The sequence below is a fragment of the Pollachius pollachius genome (genome assembly GCF_949987615.1).
Source record: "Pollachius pollachius genome assembly, chromosome: 4".
Classification (NCBI taxonomy): Eukaryota; Metazoa; Chordata; class Actinopteri; order Gadiformes; family Gadidae; genus Pollachius; species Pollachius pollachius.
The window spans coordinates 11026689-11049188 of NC_136937.1; the positions used below are offsets into that span (position 1 = coordinate 11026689).

The 22500-nt window shown below is 47.2% G+C and overlaps 1 protein-coding gene across 1 annotated transcript in view; it reads right to left on the bottom strand.

The window, feature by feature from the left end:
- The window catches only part of unc5cb (unc-5 netrin receptor Cb), a 127426-nt gene that overhangs the window by 26912 nt on the left and 78014 nt on the right, over window positions 1–22500 (bottom strand). Inside the window, 3 exon segments of the mRNA XM_079734509.1 lie at window positions 2540–2720; window positions 14307–14410; window positions 21613–21756. Of these exon segments, the coding sequence (XP_079590635.1) occupies window positions 2540–2720; window positions 14307–14410; window positions 21613–21756 (429 nt within the window).

The window sequence follows — 22500 nt, forward strand, 5'->3', positions numbered from 1 at the left end:
GTGCATGTGTGTGTGTGCTGGAAAGTCATCGTGGCATTTGAGCTGCTGGTAGGAACCCTGCATTTCTTTACTGTCCATTTTCCTGTCCCTGTGGGATTACGATTCCCTCCGCTCTCCTCTGTTCAGGAATCCTCTCTTTTATCAGTCACCCCGTCTTCCCCCTTTTATCTCACTCCCTGCCTGGTGTCTGTTTTTTCTCCTGTCATTTTTATATATATTTTTCCCCAACGTTTCTGTAACGACCAGGCAACTCTCCTCTGTTAATGATAAAAGCGATCTAGATATAAAGTGTCTCCCTCTGTGTCTGTCTTTCGTTACTGTCTTCAGACGCGGCTTTCCATCTTGCCCCACATCTCTCTCTCTCTCTCTCTCTCTCTCTTGCTCTCTCTCTTGCTCTCTCGCTCACTCTCCCTCGCCGAGATCCTCAGAACGCTATGACCATTAATTTTGTGTCTGTCTGTGATGGTGCATATGTCTATGTGTGTGAGTTTGCGCGCGCGTGTGTGTGTGTGTGTGTGCTATAGTCCATATATCAATGTGTGTGTGTGTGTGTGTGTGTGTCTGTGTGTGTGTGTGTGTGTGCATCTGTGTTTTTATGTGCATCTGTCAGTGTGAGAGTTTGTGTGTGGGACATATATATTTATAAAAAAAATATATATGTGTGTGAGTGTGTCTATGCACACGTAAATGTAAATTCACTCTTCAGCTCTGTCATGCAGCCACTTGCGACAACGTCCTAGATCAGGAGGGGCAGGAGGGAGGAGAGAGGAGGGAGAAGGGGGGGAGGCTAGAGAACTGATGGAGATCAGTGGCTTGTGGCGTATTCTCCCAAGGATGAGCTGACATCAAAGTACTTTTCCCGCCACAGAGTCCTCCTAGACTGCATTAGTGGCGGGAAAAGCCTAACAGGGACAGTAGACGACCCCCCGGCCCACCCCCTCCTCCCTCCATACCCCACTCCTCATTTTCCTAATAGTACACCCTGCCAGCATCACTATCCCCATCACACACCGACGCCGCCAAACGAAAAGCACGCGCATCCTCCTCGTTGTTGGACTCCACACAAAACAACGCTGTACAAACGGCAGACCAAAATAGATAATCAACAAATAGAATGGGGGGGGGGGGGGGGGGGGGAACAATACCAACCCCTTCACCACACCCACCACCGCCCCCCCCACTAGCCCCTTGTCTTCTAATCCGTTGCGGCGGCTGCTGAGCTACAGGGTGGGAGAGTTCTAGCAAAGCCGCTCAGCAGAAGCTGGGATCTGACACCAAAAAGGCGTCTCTTTTCAAATCTGCTCCATAATACGGCGACTTGACGAAGGGCAGCTACTCTTGTGTACCCGACGACGACGAGCCATCGCATCTTGTTGTGCCTTGTGTTAAGATGGCCCTGTTCACACGTACCTACATGTGTTTTGCAAGCCGTGGCCTTTTAAACAGCTACCAGGGATGTCAGAGCTGAGATCGAGGAATCACACGAGGACTCGGCAAGCGCTTCACGGGGTTATGAAGGAAGAGGTGACAAAAAAAAGAAGAGAAGAAGTGAACCAAAAAACAACAAAAACAACAGCAACAACAACCACAAGGTTTTGGCTCCTACTCGCTAGATAGAAAGAGAGTGTATTCTCGTGGGTTCACGGGGCCTTCAGCAGGTGTAGAAGTTCATCATCAAACCGGCGTTGGGGATTCGCAGCGGCTGTTGATGTGAGCGAGGGGAAGTGGGCGAGAGGAAGACTTTACAACGCACCAGCAGCGGGGGGCGGTGGGGTTCAGTGTGACGATTCCTCCGCCCGTTACGTTAGCCAAAGAAATCAACCTAGTGCAGATTGTGCACCTTCGGGCGCGTACAATGTGGGGTGATGTTGCGCAGCGGGAGACGGCGGAAGAGAAGGAGAGGGAGCGCGAGAGAGAGAGAGCGAGAGAGGGGGGGGGGGGGGGGGGGGAGAATACGTTTTACAGATTGCACACCTTCAAAAGGGGTTCTGATCCCGTAACCTCAAAGGACTTCCGATGTTTCTTTTCCTTTCTACTTCCTGTTGTTCTATTCTTCAACCCCCCCCCCCCCACCTCCCTCCTTGCCTGCCTCTCTCCCCAGTGCTCAGCAGTCAAAGTGAAAAACAAACACTGTAAAAACAATAGAGGTCCACAACGTTACTACGGTGGGACATAAGGGAATGCTGAGGTAAGATCAGGAAGGTATGAAGGGGAGTGAGACACAGAGAGAGAGCGAGAGAGAGAGAGAGAGAGAGAGAGAGAGAGAGAGAGAGAGAGAGAAAGAGAGACAGAGAGAGAGAGAGACAGAGAGAGAGAGAGAGAGCGAGAGAGAGAGAGAGAGAGAGATAAAGAGAGAGACAGAGAGAGAGAGAGAGACAGAGAGAGAGAGAGAGAGAGAGACAGAGAGAGAGAAAGAGAGACAGAGAGAGAGAGAGACAGAGAGAGAGAGACAGACAGACAGACAGACAGACAGACAGACAGCGTTTCTGTCCTTGTTAGCAGTGGGACGGGGGTCAGCAGTGGGGCGGGCTCCTCTTACCGTAGACGATGACGGTGGCGGTGGTGCTCCTCCTCTTGGCCACGATGTTCTTGGCCACGCAGGTGTAGTTGGCGGTGTCGGAGAGGCGCGCCTGCTTGATGATCAGGTTGTGGTCGATGGTGATGTAGAAGTTCCTGTCGTCTGCCGGGTCGATGATGTCGTCGTTCTTGAGCCACTCCACCTGGAGAGAGAGAGAGAGAGAGAGAGAGAGAGAGAGAGAGAGAGAGAGAGAGAGAGAGGGAACCAATCGTCAATGAGGTCACATGGATCACAAGCATCAGATTCCAATGAGAATTTAAACTGGAGAAGGGCGAGGGTCCCAATGGTCTAAGCCTTCCTCAAGGGGTACTTAGGATCGCAGGGGGAAAATCATAACATTTTATAATATAAGATATAATTAATATTATTTTTTATATCCCCACAGGGTTTTGTGCTTTGGAACGGGGTACTTGGTTAAATACATATATGAGAGGGGGTCTACCACTGGTCTCAATGAACCGGGAACTCGCTGGCAAAAGGTTGTGGGCGCGATTCCTCACACTCGGCCCAGTCTATCCGTGGGCATTCTTGAGCGTGCAAAGACGCCTGACTCCCACTTCCTCCCTAACCACCAATGATCTGTATTCACTGTAAACCGCCTGAGATGAAAGCTTGTCCTAAAACGACTGAAGAGCAACACCAGTAACTAGCCTAATCCTCCCATCAAAACCCTCAGGACCGTGAACAACAAACAGCCACATGAACCACCCCGTCTTACAGCTGTGAGGCAAGACTTAACCGGAGAGACCAAAGTCTCTAAAAGGGGACCAAAACGTGGCTCGCTGGCATCACAGAGGTTCCAGCGTCGGAAGCTGTTATGTGCTGTAGTTGATTCATCCCAGCTGGAGGAAGAACCACAAGGGAGTGCGTTGATTGCGACGGCCGTCAGACAGCTAATCAAGCGCTGTTGTTCCTCGCTGTGATGATAACGCCTCGGCCTGACCTTCTCCTTATGAGCTTCATAGCTCTCTCCTCAGCGCTTCCCCATCGCTTGTTTATCTCCCGGCAATATCGCTCATCGCCGTGGCGACCATTAACCGATTCCGATATGAGCCAGGTGAAGAGGGAGGGGGGAGTTGGGGGTTGTGTACGTGGGGCCGACGTGAGTGTAAAATACTTATCTTTATTTGTGTGTATTATTTTTTTGGGGATGCCATTTCACCTCAATGTTTTCTGTTTACACTTTTTTCTCGATTTCCCTAGAAAATGAGAATGAGGAGCCCGTAGGACTTAAAACAGCAGACTTCCCTGTATGGGGCCGCCAAGATCTGACAAGAGGAGCAGTGAATCCGCTGTGGGATGTGAGATAAGAATAGAACGGTACGCCAGGAGATGAGAGGATGTCTCGCCTGATCATTTTAGAAGATCTCAATCTATTGCTATCTCTGGCTCTCTCTGTCTCTCTCTCTCTCTCTTGCTCTCCGTCTGGCTCCCCCTCTCTGTCTCTCTCTGTCTCTCCCCCTCTCTCTCTCACTCTGTCTATCTCTCTCTCCTCTTAAATCTCTCTCTCTCTCTCTCCTGATAGATAGGTTGTTTGCAATATCCTGATAGGATCGTTCCTGCTTTGTTTTGTTTTTTCCTTCTCACAGTCATTAAGGCTGTGTATTGCCTGAGTAAAAGCATCTGTGTGTGTGCTTGTACGTGCAAGTGTGTTTGCGTGTGGGTGTATGTGTGTGTGTGTTTGTGCTTATAAGGACGTTGAAGAATGACACACTCAACATCATTTAAACCTGCCCCCCCCCCATCCGTTAGATCATCTGTCTTTTCGAGAGAGTGAGAGACAGAGAGAGAGAGAGAGAGAGAGAGAGAGAGAGAGAGAGAGAGAGAGAGAGACAGAGAGAGAGAGAGAGAGAGAGAGAGACAAAGACAGAGAGAGACAAAGACAGAGAGGGAAAGAGATTGAGGGAGGCAGACATTGAGAGAGCAAGAGACAGAGACAGAGAGAGAGAGAGAGAGAGCAAGAGAGAGAGAGACAGAGAGGGAGCGAGAGAAAGAGTGAGAGAGAGAGGGAAACAGAGAGAGAGTGAGAGAGACAGAGACAGAGTCAGAGAGTCAGAGAAAGAGAGAGAGAGAGAGAGAGAGAGAGAGAGAGAGAGACGAGAGAGAGAGAGAGAGACAGAGAGATAGTGAAAGCGACAGAGCAAGAGAGAGAGAGCGGATGGACAGCAGCACGGCCTGGCGTGATACGCGTGGCTGGTTACGACTGGTATCTACGCTGGGCTGTCTTGGAATGACAAGATACCAGGGACGCCCAGGGCTCCTGGAATCCACCGGCCACGTATCCCATGAATCTAAAGGACCTCGAACCGGGAGGCAAACCTATTTATTCATACCGGTGTATCTCCCCACAATATCTCTATCCGTGCAACTAGCCCTCGGACGCCTCTTAAATATGATGCAGTCCTGGAGATATGAACCCCACCGCCACAATGACACAATCTGGAGGAAACTTTATATTAGCATTGTAAGTTTTGTGCATGTTCACCTGAGTTTTGTCTGTCCGAATGCACTGTGCGGCGCCAGAAAGTTTACGGTTTCTTGGCAATCTTGAGAAAATTAAACATAATACTCTCTATTTACTTGATTCTACGCAAAGAATAGGAGGATGTATAATTGCAAACAAACACATACACACACATACACACATGCACGTACATTAACAAATACATGGCAGACAACAAACACACTACGAATTGTATTTTCTATTACAGAAGAAAGATTGTCATCGTTATGTTAAGAGATGGCAAGCTGTAAATGGATTCTCAGCTATACAACATATGAAGCCTTTACAAGAAAAAGGATTTAGCTTTGATCTTCTTTTTGTTGCCTATTTCAACGGAGATTCATGTTATCAATACTGAGCAGACGTAGATGGACAACAAATAGGTTTGAAACGCCTATTTTCAAAGTGTTCACACCGTAATAGAACTTAAACCTCCAACAAAGCATGTATCTTTTCTACTGCAGCTATTTACTCCATAAAACATCTCGAACGTTTCTCAGGAATAAAACACGCCCATCCACGGGAACGACTCGTTTCATTCTAGTCCCCTTTTAGTGTACACATATATAAACACATCCAACCATTTACTGTTACTGTATAAGTTATAGCAAATATGAGAGCGTCTGATTCAGCTCATCCCTGTAATCATCGTTATGACATTGGGAGACAGCGCTGGCAGTTGTACTCATATCAATCATTCAGGATCAACATCCAGAACGGGCTCGGCGGGCGGGCTTTGAGTGATTGCATGCGTTGCTCCATAAATGAGGGGAAGGGGCTGAAGACAAAGCAGCGAGTGTGTTGGTGAACGGGTATTTCGAATGGGTCAGTTGTGCGGCAGGCCCCCAATGGCAAACGATAACGCGTAAAACATTTTAGATAGCAATAAAGGTTTGGAGCCATTCCAAATGGAAATTGGAGACACATCGTCTCATAAAGAGATATGTGTGTTTGTGTCTTTTGTATGCTTGGGTTTTGTGTGGACTTATTATTAAACCCCCTCGCATACCGGCAAACATCAAGGGTAATAAATAAGTTGATCTGTCAAGGCTTGCATCAGCACTTTCTAGTGGAGAGGTTAGAGAAATGAAAGGTCTGCTCTTTTAATTGGGAATAGACAACTAAAGCGGTGTTTATCCAGTCACGGGGCTATTCAAATGTGCTGCGATAAGAAGTCAGGAGTACTTTTAAATGACAGCCAATTAATGTTTAAACAAAAGCCCGTTTAAGTTTTGATAGAAGCTGTGTCTGCAAGACGAGACAAAGTTTGGAAAAAAATGTCAGAAGAAGAGGATGGTGTGTTTGAATGTGTGTGGGTATGTGTGTATGCATGTGTGTGTGTGTGTGTCTGCATGTGTGTGTGTGTGTGTGTGTGTGTGTGTGCAAGTTTGTTTTTGTGATCGAACCATGCCAGACTTGTGTGGTAGGAGGACAGATAGTTGGCCACGAAAAATAACATCCTTCAGACATAAGTATTATCTATCCTCCATATCTTTATAAATGTTTAAACAGCTTAACCACCTCAAACCAAGCAGTGTATAACTGCCAGCTATAATGTGACGAACATGCCGAACCAACATCATTGAAATTCTTCTAAAGGCAGGCATTTAAACATACACACACATACGGCACTGCAAGTAGGAGACTAAGAATATGCATTCACACGCATGCACACACACACAAGCCCACACACGTAGGCACGTAAGCACCTAAGCATACACGCACACATGCACACACTCACACACACACGCAGAGCTCGTTAGTGTTGATTGGCAGTGGAACATCCTTGGAGGTAATTGGCACATTGCTCGTCATTAACGAAGGGAAATTGCTGTGTGTCAGCCGTCACGAAGAGAGAGAAGCTGTCAAATGGGGGACTTCAAAACGACAGAGGGAGGGTGACGGAATGATGGGGAGAGGGATGGAAAAAACGTTGAGGGATAGAGACGGAGGCAGAAGTGAGTGGAGGACAGCAGAGGCTGGAAAGAAACTAAGGAACGACAAGAACCTAAAAGTAGAGACAAACATAATTTGTTTTGGTGGGAGTCCAAACTATAAACACAAATTGAAACCTATACTAAAAATTTTTTTTTTTAGCAAGACCCTCTAGTTTTGGTCTCGTTTTTATCAAAAGACTACTACCTGGAACTGGCCAGTTTCAATGTGGGCATACAGTATCAAATCTGAACTGCCTTGAAACAAACGGGAATGAGGCAGACAGCCATAAAGACATGATCAGCGACGGGCATGTATAGACACAGAGACACACACGCGCAAACACACACACACACTCATGGACCAAGGCGGTGATCACTGCTCTGTTGGTTCGCAAGGGAGGTCGGGTGTACAGAGGTGAGGTGAGGCTGATGGCACAGTGACCAACGGCCTGCAGCAATTGGGAGGTGTCAGTCTGATGCCTAAAGGCTGAGCTGACGTCTCACCCTATTCTCCCCTCATGGTGAACCCTGCCGACAAGCTGGCCATTCTACGACTGGACCTTCAAATAAGATAATGGTTTATTATGTACACTACTCGCTAGGGGAAAGGGGGACATCAGGCCAGGCCCTGGATGATTTGATAGGGTTATATCTGAAACACCCGTGGGTTATATACAGCATGTTGTCGGATCATTTTGACGCTTCGTCCTTCGTGTCCTTCCAGACACTGTTTTCAATTGAAACTATCAGCCCCCCCCTTACAGTTTGGATGAAGGCTTAATAAAAGTTGTTAACTTAATTGCAGACGAAAAGTGAATGCCTTGACATTTCCAGGATGGCTGAGGTTTCAGACAGTAAACAGGCTCTAAAATCGCCCCTATGCCGGGCAATGGGAGAGCGGGGGTATGCAGAGGATAAATCTCACGGGGGTCGGGTCGTAAACAAGCAAGAGGTGAGTTTTGATTAACCCTTAGCAATTAGCCCAATTAGCCCAACATCCGATCCCTGCACTGTAAATCTACCGTGTTAATTGGCTCTATTGTGAAAGAGTCGATATGAGACAGGAGGAACGATCCATCGGCCACCAGTAAAGAAACGAAGTGGAGGAAGGAAACAAATCACCCAGCCGTTAGGGAGGGAAGGAAACGTATATGATGGAGCTATAAGAAGCATCGTTTTCTCAGATTTGATTATCCGCTCTGTTGCTCTTGCATGTGATACATAACTAAGTCCCTTAACTATCTCTTCATTGTTATTTTTTATGTCACATCGCTCAATGAAACCACGGGAGGATGAGCCGCCAAAGGTGACAGAATAATCATCCACTTATTCGCTGTGAGACAATACGCCATATGCTCCGCATCGGCAAGGGCACCAATATGGAAATGTGAGACGTATGAATATTAATGGAAAGTAGGCACACTAAACAACAACGCTATGAAACTATAAAGGTAGACGCGTGTCTCCAACTTTAAAACGTTGGTGAAGGTAGTGATACAAACATGCCGAGTGTAATCAGCAGTCATAAACAGTGTATTAAACACAAGGAAAAAACGACTTACGCTCATTAATTTCACATACCGAACATTTTAGGTTAGCATTGTTTACATGTGACCTTAAGCATGGAGTTTAATGATAATTGCTTGTGAGTCACATTAATGCGGATGTGCTAATTAACCAATGACTTTATAGTCAGTGACATCAACGTAAGGTAAACAAACCTACCATAGCCTCCACAGCAATCTTCTTATTTGAAAATAAATCATATTTAAAGAATCTTATCTTTGGATGTAATGCGAATTCTGATGATTGGATTATTATATAAACATAAAGATCATATAATCCATAATGTGGAGACTTCCTGGGTTCCCCCTGACGTTTTAGATCAATGCGGTTGCCTCACTGCTCCGGCCGCCCCGTCAGGCCTAGAGCTAAAGACCGAGATCGAGCGAGCCTTTTCCAGCGCACACCGCGTTGCACCAGGATCTGGCGTACCAACGAACCGCCGACTGAAATGCTGAAAGGCAGGAGAGGCAGAGGCGGTCGATAGAGAGAGATTTCATTGGGTTTCGCTCAGCCGCCTCTTAACGTTTGGAAGTCAAGTGAAAGAGAGAGACAGAGAGAGGGCCGGGGGACGAGAGAGTGCAGGGGAGGACAAGGGGAAGTAAGGGTAAGGGCTGGGGTTGTGATGGAGTAAATCACAGCTCCCGCCCCTTTTGGGAAAGGTGATGACTGACAGCACTGAGGCCTGAAGGTCAATGTCTGGTCTTGGCTGACGAAAGGGGAGACGGGGGGTGGGGTGGGGGGGGCTTCAGGAGACGGGGTGGGGGGTGTCTGGCTTCTTTTCACACCTTTCTGCTCTGTACCCTTAGGTGGAAACTTAATGAACACACAAACACGCCAGCACGCACTCCCATACGCATGCATGCACACACAAACACACACTAACACACACACGCATGCACGCACACGGGCACACACACAGGCACACGATTTAGTGTTCCACTGGGGTACTCTGAAGTGCTTTTAGTGTTGACATACAAGCCCGCCCTAACCACCACTCGCCTCCACCCACGCCCCCAGCCCCCACATGCTCCACTCAACTCCACCCGTGGGGTTGGGGAAGAGCCGCACCGTCTCTTTGACAAGGTGACCCGCACCACCGCCGTCTTGCTTTTATTTCCTTCATTTTGGCTTCGGGGGAAAAGACATTGAACAGGAAGTGAAGTCCGTCCATGTGGCGTGTGAGCGAACATGCGGTGGCGACGTGGAGAAGGGCGGCATACTTAAGTCATTATGGTTTCTAAAAACTAAACGAAAATAAACGTTTGAACTGGAATTTACAGCGGTTTATGGACCGCTGGTGGTCATGGTGTTGCAGTTTTGGCATAATTATTGTCTCTGTTGTGTATTTGACTTGGATGTAACAATGCTTTGAGTAACACGTGGTGGTCAGCTGGCCCGCCATTTGCATAAAAAACAAATAATTAAAAGCAAATGTCTGGACCACCAAATCTTCCTAAATGGTGACCACCCAACAACTCTATAAACAAAGACGATCGACGATGGACGATGACGCCGTTAGGGAAGGAGGTTATAATGCAATCTATTTTTTTCATTTATACAATAAACCCTGCTAAAGAAAGCCCCAAAGGAAACCCAGCCAAATTGGACACCATGACCTTCAGGGACAACAAGCGGGGACGCACACACTGAAGTTCCACTATAATCCTTTTATTTACTAGTATTCACATATTTGTGCGACTTAACGTGGTAAAAATTCCAGTAACAAGGCATTCGATCTGGGTCTTTATGGTGTCGTGCAGTAGGGGATCCACACCCTGTCCAACTTTGGGGGAGTTCTGAACCATGGAGTTTCATTTCACTGACGCGCTTCATTCTTCTTCTAAGACTCCAAAGACGCCTCCACAGAAAATCATAAAAAAACCCTGCTGGAGAACCTTTCCCACTCCGCTCCCCTGCTGCCCAGATGAATCCGGCTTTGGTTCCACAGACCCCCCCCTGCCTAACAGCCCCCCGATCTGAGTGCCGAGTCGGGGTCTTTCAGTTCCCTGGTCTCCTCTACGAGGGAAGCCATTGGATTTAATCAAGACAGCGGGGGTCTCCCCCCCCCCCCCCCCCCCCCCCCCCCGCGGAGAACTAGCCACTCGTTATCCCACCGCATCGCGGCAGGACCCCGGCCTGGACGAGGCGACGGCTGAATTAAAAAACGGCTGCCATGGCAACGGTAGCCCAGCAGTCGCTCCGTCGCGCTGCGTGACCTCTGAACCTTGGGGAGGATTTTTTATTTTTCTTCTCTCAGCGCTGTGACAAGAGCTCTGGGGGTGGAGAGAAAACAGGCTAGATAAAGCTGCATTCTTTTTCCCAAAGCAGATTTAGGGGTATTTTATGAGCTCACTGCATATTCCTGAGTGGGGAACAGGGCGCCTGTCTTTAAAGACCGTGGTCCCTCTGGGGTAGGAGTGTGAGTTTCATGGAGATATGATAAAGAAACCATGAAATGTATATTTGGAACCTTGCGAGTAGGTTGTCTTTCTTTCTATTCACATCTTCATTCCTTTTCTCTTAAGCCAGAGTTCAGTTGGCATATATGTCACTGAAACAGTTCATAAGGGTTCTTTTGATGTTTTTTTTCTTTAGTTAGTTTTTCCTTTTTGGCATTCTGAATCCTTTTCTTCCAAGTCCCGTTGACTCTCGTTATGAATCCCTCTTGTTTCGTGATGAGGTGTGAATCCCATCTGCATGGTGGATGGAAACATTAGCAGCAGTGAATTATTGGGGAGTGTGTGTGGTGTCGTGTCCTGGGCATACAGATGATGACTGAACGTTTGTGCTATTTTATAAAACCTCACGCACAGTGTGCAGATCTTTCATGGCCAATGTTCCACTGGTCACAAAGGGAGCCAAACTAAATGTCCACTGTCAGTCTGTTCTATCTCTTTCTCTCTCTTTCTCTTTCCTTCTCTCTATACTCTGGCTGTCCACCTCTTTCCCTCTCTCATCTCTGACTCCCACTCTCTCACACTCACTTTGTGTGTGAATGTGTGTGTGTTGTATTTGGGGCGGGGGGAAGAGGGGGGGGGGGGGGGGGTAAACTGCATGATGTGTGCTGTTGTTATGTGTCTTTGCTCTGATACTACGATACTTTGTTCCGTCGGAGCAAAGATTACTTATTGCGCTGGAAACTGTGAGAAAAAAAAAGAGAATGTATTCCTTTGAAAAATGAGAGGGAGAGAAAAACATACTGTAGCGATGTTGTGGCAGAGCCAATTATTTACGACAATAGAAGCATGCTACAAGTCACATTTTACAACACCAGCTGCCAACTATCCAACAGCTGCAGATACGGTGTTAATCATCAAGGGATTATTAGGGATTATTATGCCCAACATGGAGCACTTTTCCAATTACAGTACGCATTTGCATGTGAGATCTAGCTTTTGTTTTAGTATCAAGCATTTGCTTTTTCAAATGACAGTAAAATTTGCACTCCAAGTGCGTGTTTGTGTTTGTGTTTATTTGTGTGTGTGTGCGTGTGTGTGTGTGTGTGTGTGCGCACATGTGAAAGCAATGTGCGATTGTGTGCGCTGCACACTGAGACTCCCATAACTTTAACATGTGCTGGTTTAACCTCAACACCAGCAGCACACGGATGTAATGCATCACCGTATCGTAATGACTTACTTTCTCATGAAGAAGGATCAGCCAGTAGTCTGCCCCCCTCTCCCCCACCGCCCTCTCCCTGGTGGTGGAGTCTCCCTTCCAGCCGTCTCCATGTTAAGTATAATTTACCAAAGTGCCGTGAGGGTCTGGGATATTGCGGTGAAGGCACCTCTCTGCCAGCCTACCAGTCTGCCAGCCTGCCAGCACCACCTCCTCCCTCTCCTCCTCCTCCCTTCCTCCCCCCTCTCCCTCCCTAAGTCCCAGGCCCTGTGAGACCGCTACAGAGAGGAATCACAGAACCGCTGGAGGACTGACAGCAGAAACCCACTGGGTCCAAACCCAACAAACCCTCCCTCTCTTCCCTGTCAGAGGCCCTCTGTTTCGCCGCTCTCACAATGGGTGAAATACGATGTTATGCTTGTTTTTTTTCCGCTCTTCTTTTTCTTGCATAGCCACCGCTACATATTTTTGCAGATGCATACGCAAACCACAAGCGGAGTATGTATTTTTTTTTCCTTTCTGCCCGCAGGTTTCTCTTTCTATGGAGGCCTTTGTTAGGGAGAAGTCCGGGAGAGACGCGGAGGGGAAAAAACCCCTGGGCTGGTCCCGTCTCCCCCCTGGTTGTGTTTGAGGTAAGGGGAGAAGAAAAATAACGTGCGCAATGGAACTGTGGTCTGACTGTGAGTCAGCAGGTACAAAAAATAAGAGTTGAGTAATTAATATGGCTGGTTCCAGGCCAATGTCCATGAAGGACACACAGACATTTGGCTATGAGGGTCCGTTTTCCTTTGATGGTTTTCCAAGCCATTTTTCCTTGTCAAACCCATGGGCACTTGTAGTGTTTAGGTTGACACCTACCAAAGCCTTTTGATCATGGCCGCCTTCGTAAAATCTCACCTTAGTGGCTTAAAATAAACCAACAGAGCAAGAGATTTTTTAAGGGTAACATGCGATTGACGATACTGCCCCAATCGCCCTTGAACGTTTGAAAGAAAAAGTTAGCTAGTTAGCTTTCCTGGAGTCGATCTACACATAGCGACATTCTTTTCGCGTCGTTGTGGTAGCACTGAATCTAAAGCAACACCAAGACCAACCAGTGTAGATTGATGGGTTGACTCACACAGAGAATAGACTAATGGTAAGGCGGATTTACCGAGACACACTGGCAGAAAAGGAGCTTTCATCGCTTCCAAATGTTCACTTTGTACTTTTGGCACATTGGCATTTCACATGGGATTAATTTGGCCAACTTGACTTCACATAACCAAGCTTTTTTTTTTTAAGCCACTACTCCCCCATCCATTTCATCACCTCCTCCTCTTCCTCGACCACAGATCGAACAACATTGCAAAAATGGAGATGATAGCCTTCATTCTTTCCCAGACGACTGGCCTAATATATCCGGCCCCATGTGGATGCACACACATTTCTCTCTCGATTGCGCTCTCTTTTGGAAGCAGCAGTAGCTGGCCTGCAATCCGCTAGGCTGAAATGGGGTCCTTGTTTGGCTGTCATTGATTATCCTGTTGTGGATGCAGTCGTAGTCTACTTGGCTTGGAATCCATTTTTTTGTGGACCTTACACTTTGGCCACACTGCCCCAGTACGAAAACCTTTACGTTTCAACCTTCACGTTTTTTTTTCTTTCATAAAAGCACTTTTACTTGTCGTACTAGGGCACATTCCTGAATAAAAACATCCCAGAATGCATTTACTTACCTTTTTTTATTAGTGTTTTTTCATTCTCTTTTTCTCTTAATACTTTTACTTATTATTAAGTTGTTTAGCTGACGCTTTTACCCAAATTGCCTTACAGTGAATATTTAAATACATGTTAGTAATGATGGGTAATGGAATCTTGCTCAAGGATGCCCACAGGTAAGACTTTGGACATTGGGTTTTCGACCACCCAACCTTTCAGCTGGAAGTCGAAAGGGGACATCCTAACTTCCAACACTATCCTGCCCCATTATTCAAAAAAATCGTGCCATCATACCATTAGTCTATTAGTCTACTAGTCTGAAAATATTGGACTTTTTTGCGATCTCAGCCTGTGACTTCATCTGCAATGACCTCATGGCACTGTTGACCTTTGACTCCCTCACCTCTGCAGCTGGGATGCCTTCAGGGGGGCGACACTGCAGAAGGACCTCCTGCTCCAAGGAGACCTCCTTCCCAAGGGGCTCCTGGTCGAAAGTCTTCTTCAGGTCTGAAGAGAGAGACAGAGAGTTAGAGAAAGAGGTAAAAAATGCACAAATACATTAACCCTTGGTCTGACACCGTCCAACGCGCGGCATCTGAGGTATTTTAATAATCAAAGGCGTTTGAGGGAGGCGTTGGGAGTGGGCATATTTTAAGGAGGAGACGGAACGAAAAACATCTCTTGGCATGAACAATATATGGTGACATTTTTTAAATGCCAAACATGCCATTGAAGTTTGCACCCGCTTGCTCGGGCCACAGCCCTCTCTCTCCGTCTCCCTTGCTCTCTCTCCCTCTCCCTCGCTCTACATCTCTTTATTACCGTCGGCTTGCAAATAAATTGCCCGAGGAGGATACTAGAAAGAGGAGGAGGAAGAAGGCAATCACTCCTCGCACTAATAAAAAGTCAATATATTTCGCTGCCCGCAAAGAACCCGACAGAGTAGACCAGAGGGCAGGGGGGCTGCGGGGAAGAGGATGGGGCAGGAATACAAAGAGCAAGGGGCCCGCCTGCAGCATCAGGACTCATCACCTGCCACTGATGCTACCGGTGGTGCTGATGCTGCTACTGCTGCCGGCTGGGAGCGGGACGCAGAGGGGTTAGTTATCGTACAGGAAAAGGACGAGGGAGAGCTGGGAGGAGGAGGAGGAGAGTGTTGATGGTATTAGAGATGAGGGGAAGGGAGATGAGAGAAGAAGAGAGGGGAGAGAGGAGAGGAGAGGAGAGGAGAGGAGAGGAGAGGAGAGGAGGAGAGGAGATGGGAGGGGAGGGGAGGAGAATGAGAAAGGGGCTCATCATACACATGAGGAGGAAGAAGAGGAGGAGGTGGGGGAGTATTGATGATATTTGAGGAAAGAGAAGAGGAGACGGAAGAGGAAAGGAGAGGGGCATTCATTAAAAGTATGGAGAAGAGTAGTATAGAGGGGAGAGAAGAGAGAAGAAGAGGCAGATAAGGAATAGAGTGGAGTGGAGAAGAGAGGAGAGGATGAGTGGTAGAAGCTCGGAGAGCAGATAAGGACTGGTACCCAGAGAGGATGTTTGAGTAGGTGAGGATGATATGGCTAATGAGGAGAGGTGAGCTTGAGATGCAGAGTACAGCGAGAGGAGCTGTGCAGACACAAAAGTGATGAAAAAGATAAAAACAGAAGATGAATTGATAAGGTGAGGGAAGGAAATGAGTTCAAGTTAAAAAGAAAAGTAGAGCAAAAGTACAAGACAAGCAACATTTACCTATCCTAATCCATCTTGATTAAAGTACCTATTTCAAAAAGACTTTTAAAGAGAGTAGCCTTTTCATCTAAAGTAGTCCTTTAATCTAAACCACAAAAGCATTGCAATTAGGGCTGCATTATATTGAGAAAAAATCAAATTGCCTTCTTTAGTTCTTTGCAATATATATTGCGATTAATGTGGCTGCTTTTCAGACAACAGATGCTGGCAACTAACTTGTATTGTCAAACAAATAAAAAAACAACAGTTTTAATACAAATTGATTTAGCGTAGCGGATGTCACCCTACCCTGTGTATTGCCTTAAACGTTACACATAGTTTAAATTAACTTCAGCACCGGTTGGGGATCTTCAGGAAGCCTATAAGCTTTTTGACACTATAGCGCTGCTGTCAAATATCAAAACAAGAACAACAATTATTTGTGCTGCTGCACTGCGCCTTGCTCAACCAGTGTTTGTCTGCTTTTATGTATGTACTGTTAATGGCTCCGGGGGCACGGACTAAATAAATCAAAATTATTTTTTTTGTTTTTAAGTTTATGCGTAATAATTGTGTGTCATAATAGTAAACAAGGTTTTGCACGGCTTGCATTCCGCGGAACGGGAGATCGACGCCTGGAAATTGACCTACACAGAGGACCGTGGCATAAACATCTCGCATTCCATATTCACGATTTCCGTGTAGCTATGCTAATGCAGCTAATGTATTGAGTTTGTTCGTGGTACCCGTGTCAGCTCACTCGAGAGGAAGCAAGAACTATCCATTCATTTTTAATCGAGTGTGTCGTTCACGAGCGCACCGTGCACCTTATGCTGTGAATAAAGAAAAACATCCCAATTGCTCTCATTTGCATTTTTTTTTTTTTACTTGCAAATGCGGAGGAAATGCACACACTGCAGAACCCTGTAAAAGACAGGCCTTTCTTCTAGATTAGTCATGGAAAAGTTTTCCGCTCGTAGCAAGCAGCAAATAGGTTGTAGCATGACCTGTTCCAATTCATTTGCCTTGTTTGACAATCCCACGGCTCTGCGATGTGTCTATCGCGCATGCGCACATCGCGATGACAATGCTTTTTATTGTGCAGCACTAATTGCAATATCTTCTACCCATGTACTTTAGAGTAGCAGAGGCTGGACACAAAAAGCATTTCTGTCCCTTTCCTTCTCAAAGAAACACGCATAAATAAGCCACCGTGCGTAACACGTAATCTTCAACAGCAAAAGAGATTGTGAAGTGAGTGCAACTGTACAACTTTACCTATCAGTGTTAAACAGAGCATAGGCTATTCCTGCTTACAAAGGTAGAAATTAAATAACAAACGATCAAGCTCTACCCTTCAGGGATGAATGTTAATCATAATAACTTACTGTTAGCTGTAGTGCTATGTTTGTTGGAATCAGGTCAAATGAGACTCAAGAAAAATGTTGAGGTAGCAATGTGAGGATTGGAATAATGTAAAGAATAGCAGACAATGTGTTTATGTAAAAATAATAGAATAAAAAGAGCATATGGTAAGGAAATGAATCAACAAGAGGAAATGTTGTACAAGTTGTCATTGGGAAAACTTTCCCCTGACAACTTGCTGTGACCATGGAAACCAACCTCAAAAAAGAATTCCCTTTATAGAAAACATTTTGTCGTTATTTTTATATGTCTCAGACTGCAGGGCTGGTAAAATCGAGTGTCTTAGTACAGTAGAAAATATATTTAGGATCAAACTTAGATGTTCCTTTGAGAAAACACCCAACAGAGTTTGCTTAATTAAAAAAAATGTACTTGTTTGCGATTCAATTGTGCACAAACTATTTAAAGCAATCGTAAGCATAATGATTGAATGAAAGAAATTAATTAAAGGAGAGAGACAGAGATAGTTGATTTTTAATTTACTAAACCACTTTAGTTTGCTATAAAAGTGCAAAAAGGAACTTTTGAAGATGTGAGTTCAACAAATTGAACAAACAACTTAAAAATAAACTGCATTAATTTCATCACATGGGCTTCATAATAAATTTAATAGTTCCTTCATAATAAATTTTAAAAAAAAATGAATCGAAAAGAAAACAACGTATGATTGCGTAATGGTTGGCCTACAACCAACCATGATGAAGCTCATTATTTTTGGTAATAATAATTTATTTGGGTAAAAGTGTCTTGTTCATTGTCCAGGGGCCTACGCCTTTTCTCCGGACCTTCCCTGCATCTCTCTGCAGAGCACAGCTGGGTTCAGGAAAAAGCTGAGCAGACATTCCTGTGGGATCAGAGCATTCCCTGTGCTTACCACAGAAACGCCACCAAGGATTCGCTCCTCATCTGACAACCATTACCCTAAGTGGAGGTATTTGACTGCTTTTTTGTTGCATGCTAAATTACACCACAGTGGTAATATCCTCTGGACACGTCCACTTACTGTCTGTTCATTAACCATCAGGGGTCTTACAGGAGTGAATTGCATAAACGATCTGGGATTGATCAATGCAGAAAACCAACTGAAACGGGACGTTCCACCAACAAACAAGCCACACAATGTGTCTCATAATTTGTATATTTCCCTGGCTTTAATATGTTATCATAGAATGTCCCCGTTTCCCTCAGCGCGGCCATCCCTAATGAAGGCTGAATCAACCGTTGGGATGGGTTCTGTGGTCCAACAGCGGTGGCTGTGTTGCTCTACTGAATTCTCTCGGACGTCTTCACCGCCAAAGGCAAACATCTAGCGGCAGTTAGACACATAACCAGATCAGAAGTTTAACAATCCTTGTACGCAGCAAAGTACCATCGCTTCCGGTCCTTTCCATAGGGCAGACAAGGCCAGTCAAGAACTCCTTATTTTGCGTCGCGGATTGGGCACTGCAATCTCTTAACTACTCTACCGCGGCTGTCTCTTACGCCATGTCCGATTGTACCGTGTGTTTAGATGACAGGGAGAGAGCAGCAAGCAAAACAAGGCAGAAGGAAAAACAAAACCACAGAGTTTCCATTAGTGTATGGGAGGCAGTTGGAGCTCTCTGGCTCTGAGAAGCAGCCTGCCAGGCAGGAGCCCAGAGACGTTGTGGAGGAGCTAATCCATTCAGCGGAGGGTAATGCAGGGGCGGGGGGGGGTGGAGGGAGGCTCCATTGTGGTATGAGGGATGGGCTACGGCTGGCAGAAGCTGCTCATCATGGCTGATTATATGGGGTGGAGCAGCATGAGTGAGCTCCATAGGGGGACTGGGAACCACGGCTCTGACTCATCCGGCTCCATGAAGGCCATCGCTGGGAAGGGGATGGGAGAAAGGTCGGTAGGTGATCCAGAAGATGATGAGTGCCAGAGGATTGGGAAAATACAGAGAGAGGATCAGGGGACTTATAAGGCTCCTACACACTAGGCTTCTAGGGCCGGATGATTCGGTAGACTCAGTGGGCCCCCCGTAGAGTCAGGAGGGCAAAGATTTGCTCAAACCGGTTTGATATCATCGGGGCTGACCGGCGAAGCGTGGGGGAGGGGGAAGGAGACTGAAATAGGCGATTACGGTGGCGACAGCCAATGGGAAGAAACAAAACGTCCATTCCTCAACGGATGACTTGGATAACCGGATTCAAACGTTGACAATCATGTAGACATAAATGGATGATTTTCTTCCTTGTCATTTGCTTGTCACTGGTCATTTGAAACAGTGCTTGAAACGTTAGCTTCAGTAGAAATGACTTATTGCTTAGATAAATCCAGCAGATGCTATATACTCATTGACCGCAGTCAACACATATGTGGACTTCCACATGATTTCACAGGAATTGAAATCACAGGTTTGACCACTTTCAGAGAAGAGTCTGCATGTGTGGACGCCCGCATGTTCCCAGTCACCAGTCTTAACCAACGGCAAGACTGATTGTCAAGACCAGTCGTGTAGCAGTGTGAACTGCCAAAGTCGGGCCCGACTTTAAAAAGTCGCCTTTTGGGTCTGGGAGTTTAGTGTGCTGGGAAGGGTAGCGAGAGAGAGACGGGGAGAAAGAGTGAACAAATAGAGCCCCGAATAGAGGTCAACGCTGGGTTGAAAAGGCCTTGGAGGTGTGTGATTGCCACGGACCTTCGCAGCTGCCGCTCTGAGTGGATGGGATCAGCCGGAAGGCCGGGTTATGAACTGTGCTGTTGTTTTGTTTTTGCTCCACAAGTATCGATTTCTTTTTTTCACACAGCCATATGTCAATAGTCTGTCGTGTTGGCGACAGAAACCACTAAACAGTGAAAACCCTGATGAGACTGGCTGGAGCTATGCTGGCCAGAGTACAGGAATCAAACAGAGACACAGATGTTTAATCTGTTACAGAGTGGATTATACTCTATATCCCAGGAGCTGGTTTTAACAGCCCACATTTCAACACAAGATATTCCTGTGGATAACCCCCCCCCAAGACAGAATCCCTTCAGGTAAGATATTAGCGGGAAAACAGTTAAAAAAAACGGATTAACTAAATCGTACAATACAACTTCACAGCCAAGGCGAGTGGCATGCACACTCCGCTGGTTTGCGCTTGGATTTACATTTTAGCTTTCCTCCCCAGAACGTGATTGTCACGCCCGCCTCGGGAGAGAGGAGAGATGAAACGAGAGGAGGGAGTGTGTTTGGAGGCTGGAGCCTGGTGGCAGAGTGTTCCTCATTAAAAACAAATGTGTTTGTTTCCTAGTGGGAAGCAGACGAGAGCAAATGAGGACCACCTGCAGGAAGGACTGGGAGGAGGAGGAGGAGGAGGAGGAGAAGAGGATACTGTAAACATGTCCTTCGGTCTTTCACACTGTGTGCATTCTGCCCCCCCCCCCCCCCACCTGTCTGTTTCCACTGAGTTGTACACCAAAGGAAGTAATTCCCAGGCCGACGGGGCCTCTCTTAACACACTCAAGCTATGAATGTTTCGGTCCTGCACTATGTTTGTAAAGCACTTGTGTGTTGCACTGCTGCGCAAGCTCTCTCTCTCTCTCTCTCTCTCTCTCTGTCTCTCTGTCTCCCTCTCTCTCTCTCTCTCTCTCTCTCTCTCTCTCTCTCTCTCTTTCTCCCTCTCTCTCTCTCTCTCTCTCTCTCTCTCTACCTCTCTCTCTCTAAGCTCCTATAAATCATTGGTTGTAAACAGAGTATCTTCAGATGCATCTCCTATTCTTGGCCACTGATTAAATGGTCAACAAAGTAGGGAAATATAACAAGTGGATTAGAGAACAAAGAGATGAGGGAGATTGGAAGGGGTAGGGTGGTGGATGCAGATGGGGGTGATGGATAGGGGAAGAGGGTGATGGAGGGTGGCGCTCTGTCATGGAGGTGGGTGACGCAGGTGGGGTGGGGGAGCTGGGAGTGTTGGAGGCGAATGGAGGTGAATGCTGGAGCTGGGTTATTGAGGGGGGTAGGGTGGAGGCGGTTGATGGGGGAGGTGTGTACTGCCAGTGGGTCATAGAGGTGGATGGAGTTGAGTGAGGAAGTTGGGGGAGGGAGGTGGTTGGGGATGGGTGAGGGAGGTGGGTGGGGATGGGTGAGGGAGTAGGGTGGGGATGGGTGAGGGTGGTGGGTGGGGATGGGTGAGGGAGTAGGGTGGGGATGGGTGAGGGAGGTGGCTGAGGGATGGGTGAGGGAGGTGGCTGAGGGATGGGTGAGGGAGGTGGCTGAGGGATGGGTGAGGGAGGTGGGTTGGGGATGGGTGAGGGAGGTGGGTAAGGATGGGTGAGGGAGGTGGGTGAGGATGGGTGATGGAGGTGGGTAAGGATGGGTGATGGAGATGGGTGAGGATGGGTGATGGAGGTGGGTGAGGGAGGTGGGTGAGGATGGGTGATGGAGGTGGGTGAGGATGGGTGATGGAGGTGGGTGAGGGAGGTGGGTGAGGATGGGTGATGGAGGTGGGTTGGGGATGGGTGAGGGAGGTGAGGGAGGGCCCGGGGTGTGGATGGGTGAGGGAGTCGGGTGAGGGTGGTGTATGGCCGAGGTGGGGGAGGTGTGCGACAGAGGTGGGTTGTCCCTTACAGGCGATGCGGACGTGGGCCTTGCGGCTCTTGGTGGTCCCAGCCGAGCTCCACGCGACGCACTGGCACCAGAAGTCCTCCGGCCCAAACAGCTCCTCCACCTGCTGCCTGGTGATCTCGATGCTGGCCTCTCTCACCACCAGACCTGGGGGTTGACACAGAGACAGAGCAGAGGGGGCGTTGAGACAGACCCACAGCAGGTGACACTAATGCAATCAGCTGAGCTGAGGGCGACTGCTTGTGTAAGAATAGAACAAACAGCTGGAGGACCAGGAAGCTGTCAACGTTGATGGACAGCGGCTAATGAGAATCCGAGTAAACACGTACCGATGTAAACTGAAGAGGTGAAACAAGGAGAGAGAGAGGCCCGGGAGGGAGGTATAGTAATACAGAAAAATAGAAATAATTTGTGTGCATTATTACCAGAAATAGTAATGAGGTTGCGGTTACTTCTGCAAATCTGGAATTCAGGAACTAGGTCTTCTGTTGCAAGTCAGTAGTTGAGAATAAACAGTGTGTGTATGTACCGTATGTGTTTGGTGCAGGGGCACGGCATGTGTGCATGTGTGTGTGCACGGCATGTGTGCATGTTTGTGCATGCGTGTGCGTGCACTACAGACTCTGTCCCAGATTTTGGGCTGGTGGACTGGCGTGTTGGGATTCTCGCCGTCATGGCTAACGCAATCCTGTTTGCTAAACTCCTCTGATTACCACTCATCTGGGCGCCAGCCCCAAAACAAACAAGTCATCTCCCAAAACAAATAATTCCCCCCTCCCCCCCCCTTCAACACACACACTCCCCTCTAGCTCAGAATAAGACTACTGTGCACAAGCACATATTCATATAATAACATGGACACCAGTTGGAAGCTGATGTTTGTGTGTATGC